Raw genomic sequence first — 20,303 nt, 5'->3', positions numbered from 1 at the left:
TGATAAAATTTTAACAGCGTATACTTATAAATTTGTTCAATATTAAATACATTAAATTCAGAATAAATTAATTTAGTTGGATAATCGAAACGTTTCTTCAAACAAATTTTAAATATTCGTTTTTGTAGTAAATTTAACGGACTAAGATTAATTTTTGTACTTCCACCCCAAACAATTATACCATATTGAATGATAGACTGAATAATGGCCAAATAAACATTTCGTACAACTCTAATGGGTAAGTAGCATCGAAGATTAACGAATTTATAAATTGTTTTACGAAGCCTCTTACTCGTTTAGGAGGGAGAGGATATACTTGTGATAGAAAACAGCTAATTATAATTATTAATTGGTGTCACCTCTCTTTCATTATAACTGAGCCTCTCACTATTATAGCCAATAAAGCCAAATTATATCTCTAGATATATACAAGGTGGCAGGAATATAACTGTGCATATTATAGCAGCTTATTCCTTGCATAGATTACAACAAACAATTCTAACAGCATAACAGTTAGTATTCTCACAGAATGAAATATCTTTCCCCTAAAATTTAACTCCGTTTTACTCGATAAGTAGGCTACTATTCGTACGATTCTAATTTTTACTCTTATGATGAGAGAAACTGTTAAGGAATGATTTATTCCTTTGCAGTTTTTAAATAAACTGGACAATTTTCTTTCAAATTAAATAAAAGGATTGACACGTATCCTTATTTCCTGCCATTAGGAAGTCTGGAAACTAGAGCAACGATCGTGAAGAGCGCCCGCAAAGCCGAAAACCCGCACGACAATGTTCCATACGTCGCGTCGTTGACGTAAAGACTGGTTGTGAGTGTATCAAGACACCGAGATTGATCACCCCCGAAGTCCCGAACGTCAAGCAGCCTTGAATCGCCACACTTGTTTATACTTGACTGAACTTTTATTTACTGTACTTTGGCATCTGTTATATATGTATAAACAATGAAGTAGAGTATTTGCAACATCATCTCTACCTTTCATTGTATAATAATCCGTTCCCCAATCTTTATTTAATTACTAGGCCCTTATTAAAAGACTAGGAATTTTCTTTTCATATGTTTGAAATCAAGGAGATGAACAGAAAATGTAACACGTATGGGCGAATCCAGAAATGCATATAGAATATTAGGTGGGAGACCGGAGGGAAAAAGACTTTTGGGGAGGCCGAGACCTAGATAGGAGGATAATATTAAAATGTATTTGATGGAGGTGGGATATGATAGAGACTGGATTAATCTTGCACAGGATAGGGACCAATGGCGGGCTTATGTGAGGGCGGCAATGAACCTGCGGGTTCCTTAAAAGCCATTTGTAAGTACCTAAGTATGTTTCAGATCAAGTGTGCAATCTCAAGTAAAAAGATATTAATGTTACGTTTTATGTTTCTTAGAAATAAAATTTATTTGAGAATTGTTTTTTTTTTCTATTTATATAACCATAGGTAATATTATGTAGGGTAAGCAAGGGTGAATGGGGTCAAAATTCATATTTACTCTAATAACTGACATAACTTAACATCAAACCTGAAGTGTAATACTTCGTCAAAAAGATTGAAGTTTTAGCTACACGTTTAAACGTCTATATTAGAATTAACTCTGCAACAATTTAGCATACTTAGAAATTAAACAAAGTACTGCATGACCCTTTTCACCCTAAGCAGTCAGGGTGAATAGGGTCATCAAGAAGGGCGTTGCAAATTGCTTTTATTGGTCAACTGAGAACACGGTTTATCCTCCCCTATTCTTTACCTGTTAGTTGACCTCATTTTCCAGGCGTCTTTATAGGCAGTAATATGGTACATTGAAGAGCGCCGCAGCGTGGCGCTAGCTTCGTACTTCACGATAAGCTTTTATTGCCCTCTACATATACCCCTCCAATCATGAAGACTGCGTCTTCCTTCTGTATTTCCCCATTTAGGACAAATATAAACCCTATTTCAATTAAATCAGTTAAACATATTCTGACTCTTTTCACCCTTAAAATAGTGACCCTAATCACCCAAAGAGCAGTAATATTTTGCATAGTAAGGTTTGCCATACTGATTGGTCTTAGAAGCTCAACATATGGGTAACCTGTCCTTTAAGAGTCCACTTTCAACTTAATTACTAAATCATGTAAGTATCACGATAATAACTGGTAAAACGCAGATTAAATAAACACTACAATTCAAGAAATTAAAATGTTGCTACTTATCGTTACAATAACAATTTTCTACTTCAAACACCGCACCGAAAACAATGCAGTTATATTGCTTTCCCGCCTTTCTGCATTGAAGAAGTTACCAACTTCAACGCTAGCTAGCGCACAATCCAGCATTCTTCGTTCTTTGGCTTACAGAGCGGTGTTTTCAAAACTGATCCGATTCTCCCGGTGACCCGTTTCACCCTTGTTTACCCTAATAGAACCAGAAAATTTTGATGAATAAGATACTCTTCCGTTTTGTCTTTTTGTCTCATTTAAACATTTATAATGTTATTTATTTCAATGATGTGTGTTAGTCAAAGTTACGAAATCTTTGCACGCCGACCAAATGCTATTTCGAGAATGATGAGCGAGACTCGAAGCGCACGAGAATGACGAGACGAGACTCGAAAGACAAATGCAACGAACACAGCGAGCGAGAGCGGCAGTTAGTTTTGCTCATGTCTATTGGAAACCCTTCTGGAATGACTAAGGAACAGAACTCAGCTGTTCAGACCGAGTACGTGTGTGCTTTCGTACGCGATTCGGCGATGCGCTATTGCCAAATTATGCAGACTTTCAGCCTACTTTTCTAGATAACCATGCAATTAAATTACATAACGCATAGTCGTTTTAAACCTATTTTAATATATTCTATTGCCCCCTTCAATATGCACAGTTATATCACTTCCACTCTCCATAGTAGGGTTCCATATTATACTTTTCGAACATAAAGTAAGATTTTACAAATTTATTTGAAATAAAAGAAAGTTTCTAGCATAGTATAATCCACTGGATTAGTATGCCACAAATTCAAATAAATACTTTCATCCTCATATAGGCTAACGTAATGAAAAACAAACTTAGATATTTATTGACATAGTTAAGAATTTTCAAGTAAACTTACTTAAAAATGGCTTTCAGAGAACCTGAAGGTTCATTGCCGCCCTCACATAAGCCCACCATCGGCCCCTATACTGAGCAAGATTAATCCAGTCCTACCATCATGTCCCACCTGCCTAAAATCCATTTTAATATTATTCTCCCATCTACGTCTTCGCCTCCGCAAAGGTTTTTTCCCCCCTCAAGTCTTCCAACTAACACTCTTTATGCATTTCTGGATTCAGCCATACATGTTACATGTCCTGCCCATCTCAAAAGTCTGGATTTAATGCTCCTAATTAGGTTAGGTGAAGAATTCTATTTTCAGGTAAACATTAAAAATCATTTTCTACAAATTCAAGCCAAATATTCTTTCCAATATCAATTAAATCACCAAAAAAAAAAAAAAAAAAGAAAACAGTAAACGAAAAAATTTCGCTACGATTTATTACGTTTTAATCCTCAAAAGTGACTCTGCACATACAGGATCAATCGTAAGTAATGTCATCAGTTTTAAGGGGTTATTCTTTGCGATATTTCAAACAAAAAAGTGTAATACAGTTTTGCTTATTTTTTCTTTCTTTTGGAGATAAAAATTGTTTTATGTGAAACATTTCATAGCATGTTTTGGGAAAGCCATTGATTTAATTCTCAATATGCTCAGTTAGTATAAGGAAGCAAACTATTATAACAATAAATCATTGAAGACTTGTAGTTTTGTCCCTTAAATGTGCAGAAATTAGATCCGAACAAGTGTAACATTTTAGAATTCCTTTTCATAACGAAAGACACTGACAATGAAAATAAATAACTATAGACAATAGACATTATAAAATTCACACTTTCTCTTCCAATGACTTTGAAACGTGTTTAACTATTCAAGGCCACGATTTTGGATTCAGGAAGAAAACAAGCAAATTTCGAGTTTAGTTTCAAAGATGCTCTATCTACAAAGAACAATTCTTGTTCTGAGATTATGCGACTATTGACGTGATAATACTGTTGTTACCTTTTGTCATCTTTAATATACAGTATGTCCCGTACAATCACTACTACGAATAAACCTGATTATCTCTTAAACCATACCTGCACAAACAGCGCTCAACGAGCACGCGCGCTCCTTCGGAGCGGGAGAGCCGTGTTTACCACTCTTCGAAACGGAGAAGAAGATACGTCAGAATGACATAGACTTGGTATAGGTAGAGGAGAGGGAAACGACCACTCAGTTATCTAGCGGAGTGCAGTGTGTATGCCTATTCTCAGTAACTGTTTCACGTTGCTTATATACTGCTACAGTACAGTATGGGGGAATCTAAAAGACGGAACATAACATTTAACATTTAACGATTTACAGCTCGAACTTATTGATCTTCAATGTGACCTAAGGGCTAAAGATCGTCTGAATAATACTACTAGCCTGGTTGAGTTTTACAAGACTAAACATTAGCAATAATATCCACAACTACACAGGCTGGCTGTGAAAATGATTGATATGTTTGACTCAACATTTATATTTGTGAGCAACTGTTTTCTATAATCAACTTTAATAAAGGCACACATCGAACATCTGTAACTGATGTTTCATTACGATCAGTAGGCTTCTGTTCCTTTCAGCTGCCAACAGCATAAAACCTCATTTTGATGTACTGATAAATAAAAATATAACAAAATCATATTGTACATATAAGTAGCTGTAGAATTTCTATTATTTCTGTAAAATAAATATTTCTTTATTAATTAATATTAGTCCAAGATAGTTTTGCAAACATTGAACGGGAATTCATTTCATAAACACTCGTAATAGTACTTCCTTTTGTGTATATTTTGTACGAGATCACCCCTTCTTCCAGTCCACCCTTATACAGAGCGCAGCTAATGTCTGCATTCCGCTTATGAGCTGTGAGCCGGCTCGGAGAGCGCAAACCTTGTGCAGGTCTGTCCTAAACTAATAGCGACAGAATAACCGGACTTAGATTTTATGTTAGGAAAACTCACCAAGTTTCAATAGATCTCCACATGTGCTCCTCTGGTGGCCCGAAAAATATCAAGACGATATTCTATCTCCCTCCATGTGTGCCGCAGCTTTACATTTATCATTTCGCTGCAGCTTTTGCACAAGTTTGATTTTGTATGCTCTAAGTCGCAATCTTTTATGGACAATGCTGTAAACAGTCGACTTCAGAGTACCCAGCTCTAAACTGGCCCGTCGAATTGATTTCTTTGGGCTGCGCTGAAATGCTTGCCTAACATCTTCAACTGTAGCTGCGGACACGCTTTTTTGCCGCTTCCCTTCTTCCTTAACACAGAGTCTATTTCCAAAAGCTGATTATACCATTTCACAATGGTGTGACGCTCTTGAGCATTTGCACCATTATTCCTGCCTAAATCGTCTTTTCACTTCAATTGGGAACTTCAATACGGCTAAACAATAACAACATTTCAGTTTCTGCTGTACCGTGAATTCCGCCATTTTGACTCTATGTGTTGTCATACCCCGCGCATGCGCACTAGAGTCATAATTTTCATTGTTACCAAACTTGGAGAGTTTCTACATAAGACAAGATGAGAAACATATTTCTAAATTCATTGAGTGACGAGATATTTATATTTCTTTGTGGTAGTGATTCTACGGGACACAGTGTGTTATCTTCTGCAGTAATATAGTATAATTTTTATAGGTTCTCCCGCCATATAAACGGAACTTAATTCTTCTGGACTGACATAATTTCAGAGTCATAGTATATCATTTCACTCAGGAAATAAACTAAAAACATTTAAGGTATTTCCATATTTCAAAATTTGTATTTTACATTGTACAATTTTGATACTATTAATTTACAATATCAGATTGGTATTTAAAACATAAACATAAAAAGCTTATTACAGCCAACCTTTGTCTTTGTAAAATGGCAACAGTTTTTCCATCACCATTTTGTAACTTTCACTAAACTTCACTTTTTCTTTACCAAGTATAACTTTGTCCATGTCGGGTATGTGAGTGCGGTCTACCATCACAACAGTACGAATAGCAATGCCGGATATAACACCGAAAGTCGCTCTCTTCTGCAGTTCTTTGTGCAGATAGTCCAGCGATGGATGCAGATGTCCGTATCCGAACATAGCGAGAGTCTCTCCCAGGGTTTTGTGGTACTCTTCTACGCATACATCAATCTTATCTGCGATATCGATATGTGGGCTGGAGTTCAGGAAGTACAGGAGATCAACTGTAGGCGACGTCCAGTAAGTTAACTGAAAATCTACAAACCTGTAGACAAACAAAGTGATTCAAATTGTTGTTCAAGTTACGTTTTGTTATTAAAATTATTTTTTGTAATAGAGTCTAGATTTAAAAAATATTCCGTCTACCATCCAATAAATACAACTTGAGCCTCAAGATATTTTTTTATAATAAATGTTTGATTGAAACCAAATTTATCTGAGAAGTAACTAATGAATATGCCTCTCGAAAACAGTGCTCAAAGTAGTAAGATGCCTGTTTATTAATGCAACTCCTATGGCAAACCAGTGGACTGAATTTATTGAAAAATGGAAAAAGAATAGTTATTTGGAATAAAAGAATATTAAAACCTCATATTTGCGATTCGAGCATCCTATTTTTAATGAGATTTTACGGTGATAATTGGATACATTGTTTAGTGGTGATTATGATGGTGATAATGATGATTAAGTTTTTATGATGGTGATATTTGTGATTGTCTTGCTGTTGGAGACGATGTTGAGGTTATTTATGATGTCGGTGAGTTGTTTTTGATGTTAAATTGTTTGCATCTTCTTATTGTTGATGGTAGCTTCAATCGAAATTAGTTAATTCTTATACAAGCATAATAATAAGTTAATCTTCTTTCGAAACAGTTTATAGAAAATGTGATTTTCTTTTTTCTATTTATCACAATTTCATTAACAAATCTCTTATAAACGTAAATATGGAACACGATGTTAATAGTCATTGCATATCTTATTGCTTCTTATGTAAAATTCATTACTTTTTTAATTTTACTCCAAACATCTCAATTCGCAACATACATCTGTTTAGGACAAGTGTATGCTTAGAACATTAGAATTAATAGGTGGATATTTTATAATCGGATTTATTTTTAAACGGATTGTTAAAAAAAAAGCAAGCACTTTACGGGTTTAAAGAGCAATGATAAAATAATAATGTTAATACAATGAAGAATTTGATCACATAATATTATGATATAATGTGTGCTACATGCCGTGCCAATCTCAAAGGTCTGGATTTAATATTCCTAATTATGTCAGGTGAAGAACACAATGCGTGCAGTTCTGCGTTGTGTAACTTTCTCCATTCTCCTATAACTTCATCCCTATTAGCCACAAATATTTTTCTAAGCACCTTATTCTCAAACACCCTTAACCTCTGCTCCTCTCTCAAAGTCAGAGTCCAAGTTTCGCAACCCATACAGAACAACCGGTAATATAACTGTTTTTAAAATGCTAACTTTGTTTTCTTTTAGAGTAGACTGGATGACAAAAGGTTCTCAACCGAATAATAAGAGGCATTTCCCATATTTATTCTGAGTTTAATTTCCCCCAGAGTAGTTTAATTAAACTCCATTTCTGTCTTTTCTTTGAGCAGTGATATCACAAAATCTAAATAATGTCTCTATACTTAATTATGATATTATGAGTATGTAATGGATGCAATAAAGCTGAAACATAAGAATTTTCACGACCAGCTAGAACTTTGGCTTTGTACCTCAGACGTTGGAATTCAAATCTCATTGACTCTATACTCTGTTTCTGTAATATGTAGAGTATAGCAGACGAAACAGGTCCTTTGCGCAAGTGGTGAGTGGAGGGAGCCAGTCCAGTGACCGCTCTGGAGGAAAGTATTACTTAAAGGGAGCGAATGACGGCAGAGAGGGGTTCATTTCTGTTTGAACTCGCCTGCAGTTTAAGGCGCCATGCGCATCTTAGCGGCCACGAGCTGATGCAGCGCCCAACACACTCTCACACCGATAGACTCGGCCCATTGGCTCCACTCAAATGCGCTGAATTACTCTACAGATTCCAGAAATGGAGTTTAGTTGAACGGCTGAGTAAAAGAAAAGATAGGCTAATATTTTGGGAAAATACGAAAAAGACTTAACTAGCACAACTGTAAGTTTTATTGCAAAGTTTATTATTAGGCAATTGTAGGACTAGTAAATAAGTATTCAGTCCCAAAATATAAAATAAAAATGTTTATCACTTTATTAATTAGATTTAAATATCCTGGAATGTCACCCTTTAACACTCAATGAGTCGGCCTGGGTAGCGCTGTCGGTATAGCACTGGCCTTCTATGCCCGAGGTTGCGGGTTCGACCCCGGCCCAGGTCGATGGCATTTAAGTGTGCTTAAATGCGACAGGCTTATGTCAGAAGATTTACTGGCATGTAAAAGAACTCCTGGAGACAAAATTCCGGCTAACCGGCGACACTGATACAACCTCCGCAGTTGCGAACGTCGTTAAACAAACCATAATTTAAAAATTCAACACTCAATGATTTTATAACAGGCTAAATTGCTAATAATGACAATTCTATAACAATTGAATATTTATTACTGGTTCAAAAATTGAAAATATATCAAATATAGGCTACTAGAAATAATGAAATAATCATAAAAAGGGTTTAAATACTACATGAGGCTATCACAGAATTAACACGAATGCTGCTTACTGACAAATGACCAGTGTTGTCAACCCCATTTTGAATAACCCGCTAAATTGCTGTATTGTCAATATAAAATGAGATTATTTTGCCGCTGGAGTGCAAAAAAGATCCTGTTAAATCCCTGTATCAGCAATACAAATTTTAAAAATATTATCCGCTAAACTAATTTTGAAAATCGTTAGATCTAGCATGAAAACAGCCGAATTGGGACCACTGCAAGTGACAACCTATGACGGTAGCGCATTCTAGTATAAAAAGGTGGCATTTGGGGAATATTATCATTCTTACATTCAACCAAATTTTCAAGGCTAATTATTACAACGAAGTGATACGAGAATATTTTCCTTTTCACACTCTGTAGATAGCTTTAACAAACCCTACAAAATGGCCTTCTCAGTTTATTTTCCATAAATGGTGTATATTGTTGTTGTTTAGTCAACTGTCCGATGATAGGTCTGATCCTTTTTTTTTATTCGCATGTTCAGTTTGGAATTTGAAGTGTACAAAGATAGACTTTAGTACAGGGTTTTCTATGGTAATAAAATGCCCCAAGTTAACGTTTAGGCACTGTTGACATTTCTTAATTAATCATCATATTTGCTGCAACTCTGATATTACGTTAATCTAAAGAATTGATTCGCTATTTCTCGAGGGGAACGCTTAGGTCAATGATGATCTCTCGAGGACCCACCATCAGGAAAGGACACTTTTGAAGCATGAATCTGTGCGCGTGGCCGAAGCAACAGATATGAACATACCTTATATCTTCCACATCTCCAGTGTCGTCCGAATAGCGGAACATCATATTGTTGAGCCAAAGGTCGCCATGAGAAAGAACGTTGAAGCCTTCGTCGTCTCTTTGTATCGCTTTGGTCCAATAATCCATAGAATGTTCTCCAATATTTTTAATTTTTTCAGCCAAACTACTGTGGTCAGGCCATTTCCTCACTTCTTCAGCGAAATTCTTGACATTCGAAATGAAGAATCCTCCCAAATGTTCTTTCATCTCGTCACGATATATCGTCTCCATAAACGGCTTGAAGCAATCTGGATCTCTTTCATGCATAACTACTGAAGTTGCATGAAAGCGAGCCAAAGTTCTCATAACAAGTAGACAGTGATCCATATTCAAGCCGTGAGTTCTATCACCCATCGTGAAACCCAATTTCTTTAGGTCTTCTAGCACGACAACTGTAGCAGGCATGCCTTTGTGAGAGTAGAAATATCTTGCACCGAAAGGTTGAAACTCTCCTGGGGCACTTCTTTCCAGAAGTCGGTACATTGCTGGAATGACGTCTCTATAAACTCTGGCTTCGAGATCAAAGATGTTCCCCTTCTCCGCAATCTGAAATTTAAATCACTTCGTCGTAAATATAATCTTTATAAACAACTCAACTAGGAGAGGTTGTGGTAATTGTTGGAATATCTATCCTGACAATTTGGTGCGCATAGGCTATCTTGTCTGTGATTACTCATGCAGTGCTTCCGTGCATTAATGACTTCATGATCAAGGCATCTTCTTTCTTGTTAATGTTCAGTATTTCTTTAGCTTGATCTAACCGTAATTGTTCTGTATGTTATGGTGGTGCTGATGACATCTATAATGAGACTAAGATAATGATGATAACGTTTTTGTAAGTTCCTTTAAGGAAATTCGGATTATTCACGTCATAGTTAATTTTATTACAGAGTTTCATATATATTTCCTAATTTTCCTGCGTGACTATGTTCATATTCAGTAATACACAACTGAATTTTCACGATGTGATCTGTGAAGATTAAGTGGTAGCAATTATTATCTAAGACGTAACCTGTTACTTGAACGATTTCTTACAATCACTTTATGCAAAACACCACTAGAATGTTATGCAAACGAGGATACGCATATTTCAAGCAAACAAAGACATGCACACATGCTTGACAAGTGTGTAAACCTGTGACTTGGGAATGTTCAGTAGGGCCTACATGTCATTTGTAAGTTAAAGAGCTAAAATAGACAAGTCGTGTCTCAGTACCCTTAAAAGCTTCTAATATTGTGATTTCAGAACTGTGATGTTAACAACTTCCAGTGTTAAATATGACTTCAAACTCACATTGTTAATAACTTCTAACGATAAGTATGATGTTAGACTCAGCGATGTAAACAAATTGTAATGTTTCATATGACTTAATACTATAACAACTTTCGTGTTAAGAGCTTCTAACTTTAGATAATATGACTTAATGTTCAAGGTGTTAACAACTTCTAATTTTAAATTCGCTTTAAAACTCACGCTATTAATAACACACAATGTTAAGTATAACTTAAGATTCACGATTTTAATGACCTCCATGTTAGATATGATTTAATACTCACGTTGTTAACAACTTCTAATGTCAAGTACGACAAGACCCTACTGTTAACTTCTAATATTAAATATTACTTAAGGCTCATTCTGTTAATAATACATTTTTGATGTTAAGTATCTTTTAGGCTCACGGTGTTAACAGCTTTTATCGTTTCATTTCACTTAATAACATCTGTGCGAACAGCTTCTAATGTTTAATATAACTTAAGACTTACTGTTGTAACTTCTAATGATGGCTTAAGACTCATGGTTTTCAATGTTGAGTAAGATTTTTTCTTTTGCACCATGTCACAGATGCAGAAAAAACCCACACTTTTAAAATATGTGTCGAGAAAACCACAATGGGAATGTAAGACTATCTGCTCGATGCATTACTAAGAACTATTACATGTAATATTATTCTCTATTCATAAAAATTGTTATTCAAAAGTGATAAATATTTTAAAATATGAGTGCCTCATATTGAAATTCTAAGTGAATTAGCCAACTTAGTTACCAAATAACCAGTAATAGCTGCTTGATATTAGATCATTGAAGAGAAAGTTTCAAAGTTATATTGTGTTTGTGGACATTAGCCCGTGCATAGCAAAGGAAATGGCTAGTCCTCTGAGAAAAACGTGCCCTAAATATATTACCGCCTTGTCTGACTTTTAAATCATTTGTGGTTAGAAATGATGTCTGAGAGTAAATTTACTGCTACTTACATAAAAATGAAGTTTCGAAAGTTTCAGTACTTATTTTCTTATATCCTCAATGATCAGGTTGACGTTAGTTTTCAACTCAATTATTTTAAATACATTTTCGAATTCCATATTTTTCGTAAACATGTTTCAATTGCAATATGTTAATTAATTTTACAAAAAAAAAACTCTTTGTATTTATTTGTTTATTTATTTATTTGTCATTGAACAGAATAGGCAAAGCCCAACAATTGATATACCTTAAAAAACGTACTCTTATTAAAAACTGAAACAAAATAAAAAGAGAGAAAGAAACAAAAGAAAAGAAAAAATTTTTCTCTATTTACGTAACGCCTAGAAGTAAGTTAATTTATAACTTTATTTGTGTTAAGATTCAAAATATAAAAAAAAAAAAAACAATCGTTAGGACTTTATTGGAGTAAGTTGCTATTTTGTGTTTTTTTATTATTATTTCTGTAAAATTATTATATTTCATACGCAACATTCCCAAGTAACTGATACATAGATGGTGAATATAAAAATAATCCGCCTAGTAGTTTATAGTAATTCACTATACACAGACAACGAGACAGCAGTATTCTAGGAACCAACTTTTCAGTACGATAAAAGCTGAAAATTTCTATTTTCTTAAAAATTTCAAAATCGACTTCTTGCAGCATTGTAAAAGTCTTTGTTTATACTTCGTATAATGAGAAATTAAAAAAAAAAGCATGAAATAAATGGAAAGAAATGTGCATATATCTGATTCTAAAACTTTAGTTCATATGCAGCATACGTACTTTGAGCATTTGCTCCTTCTTGGGTTCCACTTTGACAATGAGAGACCGCTCTTCTCTATGGTCTCCTCTTGTCATTTTGACAGTTACTCTGAACATCTCGCTCAGGTAGTTGTCACCGCTGGCTGTAGCTGGCTGGATCGAGCTTGATATCACCATAATCGTCGGATCTACTTCCCCTGACCTCAGTGCAGTTTCCAGAAATATGTTGTTGAGCCAACTGGGCGTGGCACATTTCGCCATTGTGAGCTACCTGGAAAATGAGAGGCAATATATTTCGTGGCTTGAAGAGAAAAAGTTATTTTCAAAGTCCTACACATGAAAAAAAATTGTCAAATTATGACACTTATTTTGACAAATATTGATATTGATATTTATTTGTCAGTCAACGTTACAATTCATAGTTATGGTGGACCTTTACATTTCTGCTTTTCGATTCACGATCCCTTTTATGATAATATATTCATTTTCCAAGTACCTATTTCTTGATTACTTCCTATTCTTTTGTTTTAACTGAATTGCTATCTATCTTTCCCTAACTATGTCCTTCTATTCTATCTCATACCTAGACTGTCTCCCTTCCATTTCCCGCTTTTCTATTTAATAATGCACATTTCTTTTCCTAGCAACTTGCATTAAATATTTATTTAATGTATTATTTATTTATTTATTTTTCATTCTCTATTCTCAAATCTACCTATTCTTAATCTTTTTTTCCATCTATTTTCTCCTAAGTTTTATTATTTGTTTACATTTCCATTTTCTCTTTTTACAACATTTACATCACTTATTATTTCCCTATTCTATCTTCTGTTTATTTACGTACTTATCTCTTTATCTTCGCTTCACTCCTAAATTTCTCTTTTCATTTCCTATATCCGTAAATTTATATCTAGAATACTCCTACAGTTATAGTACCCCCGATGCTATTCCCAACCCACAATATTGAATCACATGAAATATCTATTTCACGTAATTACGCTTCCAATTATTTATCTCTCTTCCACTTCTCATTTGTTCAGATGTTCTTTTACTTTAATTCTCCATTGTTATTTACTACACTCTTACACTATCTTCTTACACTTAACACTTTTTCCTCCATTCTTATTTCATCACTTTTGCCACCCCTGACTTTCTTGCACTCATTTTTTGGCATTCTTCTTCCTCGCTAATTCCATCCTCCTCACTATTCTGCCCTCCATTTCGCTATTTAATAACTTCTCAAAAGCCCTATCTAATTTCGGCAAAATATACAAACATGAAATAAATATTGCATGCCAAAATATCCTCGTTCCTGAAGCATTTGGAACAAATTTGCATAATTATTTAGAGAAAAATCCTTTAGAGATTAATAGTTTTTCCCATATTTAATATGGTACGAAATAAAATTCAAGATACCTGCAAAATTAAACAATTTTTCAGTATCTCCAATACAAAAATTGCTTATGGTAACTCAGTTTTTTACGCTGAACAGAAAAAAAATAGGTTCTACAATCGTTGTACACAACACTGCTTATAATACAGCACAAGTAACTTCTCTACATTTTCTGGTAAAAGTTCAGACCTTCTGTCAGTTAATATTATTTTGTACGATAGATAACCAGTGAAGTTGCAAAAAGAGGAAAAATTAAGCAGACAGCAAAATTGATGATTGAAACACATTTAAAACATCAATTTATACGTGTAGATCTATAAGTGGATATGGTGGCACTGAAAAAAACTTTTTCTGAATTCGAAAAAAATGGAATAAGAATCACTTTGGTTTATCTTCTCGAATTCCTTTCGCCATGAGATCAATAACGTGTACGATACGTCGTTGCAGAGTTTGTATTGAAGCAAGAGGCCGCACTTTTGAACAGTTTTTGTAAAGGATTACAAATTGAAATGGTTTTGAAGCATGAGTGTCATAGGTAACGTTACAACTGTAGTATGTTTATTCTTTACAGTTTTTGGTTTTACTATTCAATAATTAGTTTCAGACCCATGGTCTTTTAATAAAAATCGTCTATCGTCCCTAGAAGTTTGGGTATTCAATTTAGTTACACCCTGTATAATATCGTATTAAAATATGTCTTGTTAATTTTAAAATGTTTAACTAAACCGTTCTGCTATTTATTAATAGCTTCGTCTGTATAAATACTAAATAAAACTGGTGACAGTGGGAGCCCTGCTTTACTCCTTAATTTATTTTTAGCGTTTTGTTCCAGCCTGATCGAATTGATCAATTTTATGGTAATATTAATAAACATATATTTTATTACTTTTATTAAATGCTTTGGTATACCAACATTTTCCATTGCATCCACAGTATCATCATTCATCACCAATATAATTAGCATTAATATTTTCAGGAGCATCATCATTAGTAGAAGTTGTAGAATCAATATCATCAATACCACTATCATTTCAACACCATCATTATCAGCAACAACAGTTGTTGCATCACTACTATCATCAGCATCATCACTAATATCAATATAATCACCTCCATCAGCATCAACATCACTAGATCGTTTCAAAGGCATTTTACTATAAATGTTCTACACATTTATTTTTGTGTTGGCAGATTACGAAAGATTTCTTTACATCTGTTGCTTAAATTGTTTCGAAACACGTTTCAAGAAGCATTTAACTACGCATAAATTCGCAGTATATAGTACCTATTTCTTTCAGTTTCTCATTGGAAATGTGCGACGACACAATTGCAATTCGCGTGTTTCTGCGTTTGCTTGAAAAAAAATCCATGAGTGCAAAATCAACAGCTGAAGAATACATGTCAAGTGGAACATGATGTTGTGGTCAGTAGCAGGACGTCATTAAAGTGAGTTAAACGATTCAATGATGAAGACATAAGCCTTCAAGAGTTTAAGCCTCAGGAAGACCACTTCCTAAACAATGAGATTAGAACCACCAAACTAAAAGAGCAGCCTCTAGTCAGCAACAATGAACTGTCAACGAGTTTTGGTGTTTCTAACGCAACAGTGTGGTGCCACCACCAGCAATTTGGGACTGTGTCTAAACGGCGACGATTAGATCGGTATGAATTAACGGAAGCACAACTGTAAAATGAACATGAAAAGAAATGTCAGACGTACTAATACCATTATCAGCACCAGCACTATAACAGTACCAAAACAAAAATCAACACCATGCATATAATGAAGAACGTAGTCTGAACATTTGTCACCAGGAGTCACTAGATGTGCCGTATGAAAAACCAAATTTTGGATAAGAACCACAGCAACAGCGCTGCACAGTTGATTGTCTATAAAATACTGACAACAAATAATAGTATGTATTATGTGATTTAAAATATCTAATACAATGCAATAAAGTAAGAATTATATATATATATATATATATATATATATTTCTGCATTTAATTACTTAGGACATCACATGACAGCACTCCTACATGATGCAGGTGTTAATAATAAACTCACAAATTCCAGCTTATGCGTGGAACTATAAGAACAACATTTGGTCCCAAAACAATTAAAGATCCACAAATAAAATTTTATGCTCGACCATGCCGAAATGTAGTAATTATATACCTGGTAGCAGCCCTTTAATGGACCTCATTAAAGTACACCTATTCATTAAAGTTCAGATGTTCCACCAATCAGAAAATACCATTGTAGCAATATGTAAGCGCAAGTATCGATTATTCTCGGATATGCAATCGAAAGACAAGACTTTTCGCAGGAGTTCTGCGACAATTTTAGTAGACGCTGGCGGCTACATCACAACATTGAAACGTCACGGAGGCTGAAATCCAATACTGTCGCAGAAGGTTATGTTGAAGAATCGATCCAAAATAAAATTGAAATCTCAAATACAATATTAAACTCAGTCGAAAAAAACAACACACAAATTAACATCAATTCACCGTCATCTTCCAGCCTTTCACAAAGCACATTCCAGCAAATTCATTTCACGAATTGCACAATACATTACCTAGATTTGAAATAAAGTCAGTTCTGTTACTATAATAATTAGCGTTAATTGTAAATAATATTCAAATAAATTCAATTTGTCATCTCGTTTTTCAATGTCTAATTCAATTTCAAGGTTATATCAAGATTAATGTTTATTTTACTCTATAGATTATATCAAGGTCAATGTCGACATTTGTTTCTCGGAAAAAATCAATACTTTTGCGTCTGCGCACATCTCACAATTTACGAGGTATTGCACAAAGTAAGTTCCGCTCCTCAGTCAGATAATAACATGAATACTTATAAATAATTTCAAGTTAGAAATATGGTCGAGCATAAATAGTCGTATGAAACTTGACTATAATGGTAATTAAGACACTCGTATGAAAATTATAAAACTCGCTTGCGCTCGTTTCATAAACATACTCGCGTCGTAATTACTACCATTATAGGCTCGTTGCATAATGTACTATTATGAGACAATGTCGGTCCCCATGCTAGTCTATTCCAGTGAAGCATGGACATTGGACAGTGGGAAGAGCCTCAGAAACGAAAGACTCAGAAATGAGATTCCTACGTTCAGTTGCAGGATACTCCCTATTAGAATATAAAAAAGTGACGACATAAGGTATTAATTAGAAATATATAATCTGACGGAAAAAATTCAAGACAATAAGCCATATTGGAAGGAACATACAGAAAGAATGGATAACTCCAGGTTATGTTATGTTCGACTACCATGCAACTGGGAGAAGAGATGTTGAAGACCCAGAAGACGTTGGATGGATGATTTTGATTGTTGGGGACGGTATAGATGAGGATGATCATGATGATGATGGTGATGACAATGATGAAGGTGATAGTGAAGTTGCTGATCTGATGATCGATTTTTGAAAATGGGTAAATGCGTAGAAAGTTGATGTTGAAATTTGTATACTGAAAATAATCTTGATACTCACGCGTGTTACTCGTCCTGACAACTTCAGAACTTTAACTTATCCGACAATAAACTGAAGGACTCCAACTGTTCTTCTCAGAAACGATCTTTGCTCCTTATTATCACGACCTTGACACAATCTTCCAACATGCAATGTAGTGTGACTCCGCAGTTTCAAACCCGGCAGCAAGACAATGAATACCCTCATTTGGAGATTACATACCATGCAATGCTTATAACAGATGTTATGTCTTACGAGGAGAGACGTTTCAGTACGTTTGGAGACAACTTGAAATAAATACACTGTGATATCTTCACTACCATAAATTATACAAGCTGATTTCGTATCTTAGAAATATAAATTAGTGTCATAATGCAATTAATTTGATAGGAACAGAATGTCACAAGTCGTTACGGTTTACAGATTACGTTTAAAATTATGTACATAAAACATCAAGATATATGCATTTCTTTTAAATATTTATAACAATATTAACTTCCTCTTTAAGACCTTGACAATTGACATACGAAGTGCCGAGAAACTTTTCCCAGAATCTAATGAAAGGAATGTTTGACACATTACGTAACAGGACTTCATATTTTCCTCTCAGTGATACTGGTATGTACATTTTTATCATGATGATATAACTTCAGGGACTGCGTGATCTAGCCCAGTGGTTTCCACATTGGGGATCGTTTAAAAAGTTGAGAGGGATCGCAAGATGATTTACAAAATAAAAGAAAGACACCTTATTAACATATATTTATGTTATATTTAGAAACATATACATAAACAAAGTTGGACATAAAAATAAAATGTTTCAGAACTTATAAAGTAAAATATCATTAGTACGATAAATTTGCCTGATTTTCAGAAAGTAGCTCTAAAATCTCAAGTCTGTATGTGATAAAAACATACTGATATTTTCAATTTTAAAATATCTCGCTTTTGGTTTGATTGCAGTCAGTGACGACACACTTATTTTTCATGAATGTGAGGTTCTAAATGCTGCCAAAAATGTAAGAACTTCTTTTGCAAGTTCCAGTTATTTTTGCATGTTCATACAAAACTGATCTAACTCTGCGAAAAAAAGAAAAGTAGTTTCAACATTCCATCAATAAAGACATATTTAAATTACTCTTTCCTTAACCCTTAAAAGCCTGAATTATTTTTCGTCAATTTTTTCGTTTATTTCGTTATAGACTAATGAAATGGATGTAATTGAACACAACAATGCTTTTGTTTTCAATTGTTGAAGCGAATATGTGGAATTACAGGGCGTTACCATATGGTAACGCTAGGTCATTATGTTGTCAAATCTTAAAGAATGGGTTGTTGCCTTATAATGACATCTTTCAAGCAATTTATTGAACTTAACTGAACTTTAGCATACAAATAATATATTCATCACTCATTCAGTGTTCTGCCCAAGGTCAGATCTTTCACTGCAAACCCAGCATCCTCCAATGTTTCCTATCTTCTGCCTTTCTGTTTGTCTTCTCGTATGATCCATACATCTTCATGTCGTCTATCATCTGATATCTTCTTCTGCTCCGAACTCTTTACCATTCACTCCCGTTCACCATTCCTTCCAGTGCATCCTTGTAGGCAGTATCTTCTCAGCCAGTGACCCAACCAATTCCTTTTCCTCTTCCTAATCAGTTTCAGCATCATTCTTTCTTCACCCACTCTTTCCAACACGGCTTCAATTCTTATTGTCTGTCCACTTAACACGTTCCATTCTTCCCCTTATTCACATTTCAAATGCATCTATTCGTTTCTCTTCTCTTCGTCGTAATGCCCACGTTTCTGCACCACACAATACCACACTCCATACAAATACAGTAATACAAAAAATGCAAAAATAAGAAAATTACTTTCACAATACCTGAACAAATATGCACAAGAATAGAATTATTGTCACAAAATAGACGTATGAACAAAACATTTTCGTAACAAAACGTTTTACATGAATTTTTTGTGTGATTTTTCACATATTTCGGTAGTAAGGTAAAACATTTCTTATGATATGACAAAAATCATGAGCTACATCAAATTTTGAGGAAGCTGTATGTCGGAAGAACATTCTCACTAGCACGTCGCTGTCATTTGTTCCGGGTATCGGAATCACTAATGTTCCATTCCATTGTATCTTATATAATTAGATGTTCTGCGAGTGACGTCCAGAAAGTAAGTTTACCCGGAGCCGTTTACAGAAAGAAAACACAATTTCATGAAAAGATTTATTGGAACAGATACAGCAATTGAACTATTTTTCAGCACTGGAACTTAGAGATTTGTCACACCTTGGGACCAACTTTTGTCCGACGTAGAAGTCTCCAGCCTGGAATCGGAACCAGTGTGTGACAGCCGTTTGCACCTCTCTGTTGATACCATGGTAACAAAACGTCTCAATTCAGGTGGAAATATGTTGAAAAAATAGCTCAACAATTCCTGTATCTGTTCGAATAAATCTTTCCATAAAATTGTATTTTATTTCTGCAAACGTCCCCAGGGAAACTTACTTTTTGGACAAGTCTCGTAGCTCCAATATCGCTGTATTTGGAAGTAGACGGTCACCCCTTGCCTTTTGGGATGCTCGCAGACTTCTTCAAATCTCCCATTTGAATTATACTTCATTCAATGGTGAGCCAGATCTTCTACTTGGCTGCCAAGCATTTTGTATAGCTATATCTAACAACCATGTGAACATGGGCTAAAACAGTTTTTAAGTAGATAAAGCGAATTTTTATAATGAAAACAAAATTTATATTGTTTTATCCACTTACGTTTCCCTGATGGCACCATTTCCACACA

The 20,303-nt window shown here is 34.6% G+C and overlaps 1 protein-coding gene across 2 annotated transcripts; it reads right to left on the bottom strand.

Annotated features, from left to right (window-relative positions):
- Positions 1–5,865: 5,865 nt before the first annotated feature.
- On the bottom strand, positions 5,866–17,671 carry LOC138705969 (uncharacterized). 2 transcript variants are annotated; one of them, XM_069834796.1, is made up of 4 exons: positions 17,508–17,671; positions 12,614–12,859; positions 9,544–10,130; positions 5,866–6,350 (listed from the first exon to the last, which is right to left on the bottom strand). In XM_069834796.1, exons 2-4 carry the CDS (start codon positions 12,851–12,853, stop codon positions 5,966–5,968), a joined length of 1,212 nt encoding a protein of 403 aa, XP_069690897.1. In that variant the 5' UTR covers positions 12,854–12,859; positions 17,508–17,671; the 3' UTR covers positions 5,866–5,965. The 2 variants fall into 2 exon arrangements, with proteins under 2 accessions (XP_069690897.1, XP_069690896.1); XM_069834795.1 differs by having other exon boundaries at positions 12,614–12,863; positions 17,508–17,669.
- Positions 17,672–20,303: the final 2,632 nt, after the last annotated feature.

The sequence above is a fragment of the Periplaneta americana genome, chromosome 9 (genome assembly GCF_040183065.1).
Source record: "Periplaneta americana isolate PAMFEO1 chromosome 9, P.americana_PAMFEO1_priV1, whole genome shotgun sequence".
Classification (NCBI taxonomy): Eukaryota; Metazoa; Arthropoda; class Insecta; order Blattodea; family Blattidae; genus Periplaneta; species Periplaneta americana.
The sequence above is the reverse complement of the archived record's forward strand: the minus strand, read 5'-3'. Positions and strand labels throughout refer to the sequence as shown.

Excerpts from the sequence above, each read along its gene's own strand:
- LOC138705969 (XM_069834796.1), bottom strand. The coding sequence starts at position 12,853 with ATGGCGAAATGTGCCACGCCCAGTTGGCTCAACAACATATTTCTGGAA. Across the intron at positions 10,131-12,613 it reads AGAAGGAGCAAATGCTCAAA|ATTGCGGAGAAGGGGAACAT; the intron begins GTACGTATGCTG and ends TTTAAATTTCAG. Across the intron at positions 6,351-9,543 it reads GGAGATGTGGAAGATATAAG|GTTTGTAGATTTTCAGTTAA; the intron begins GTATGTTCATAT and ends GTTTGTCTACAG.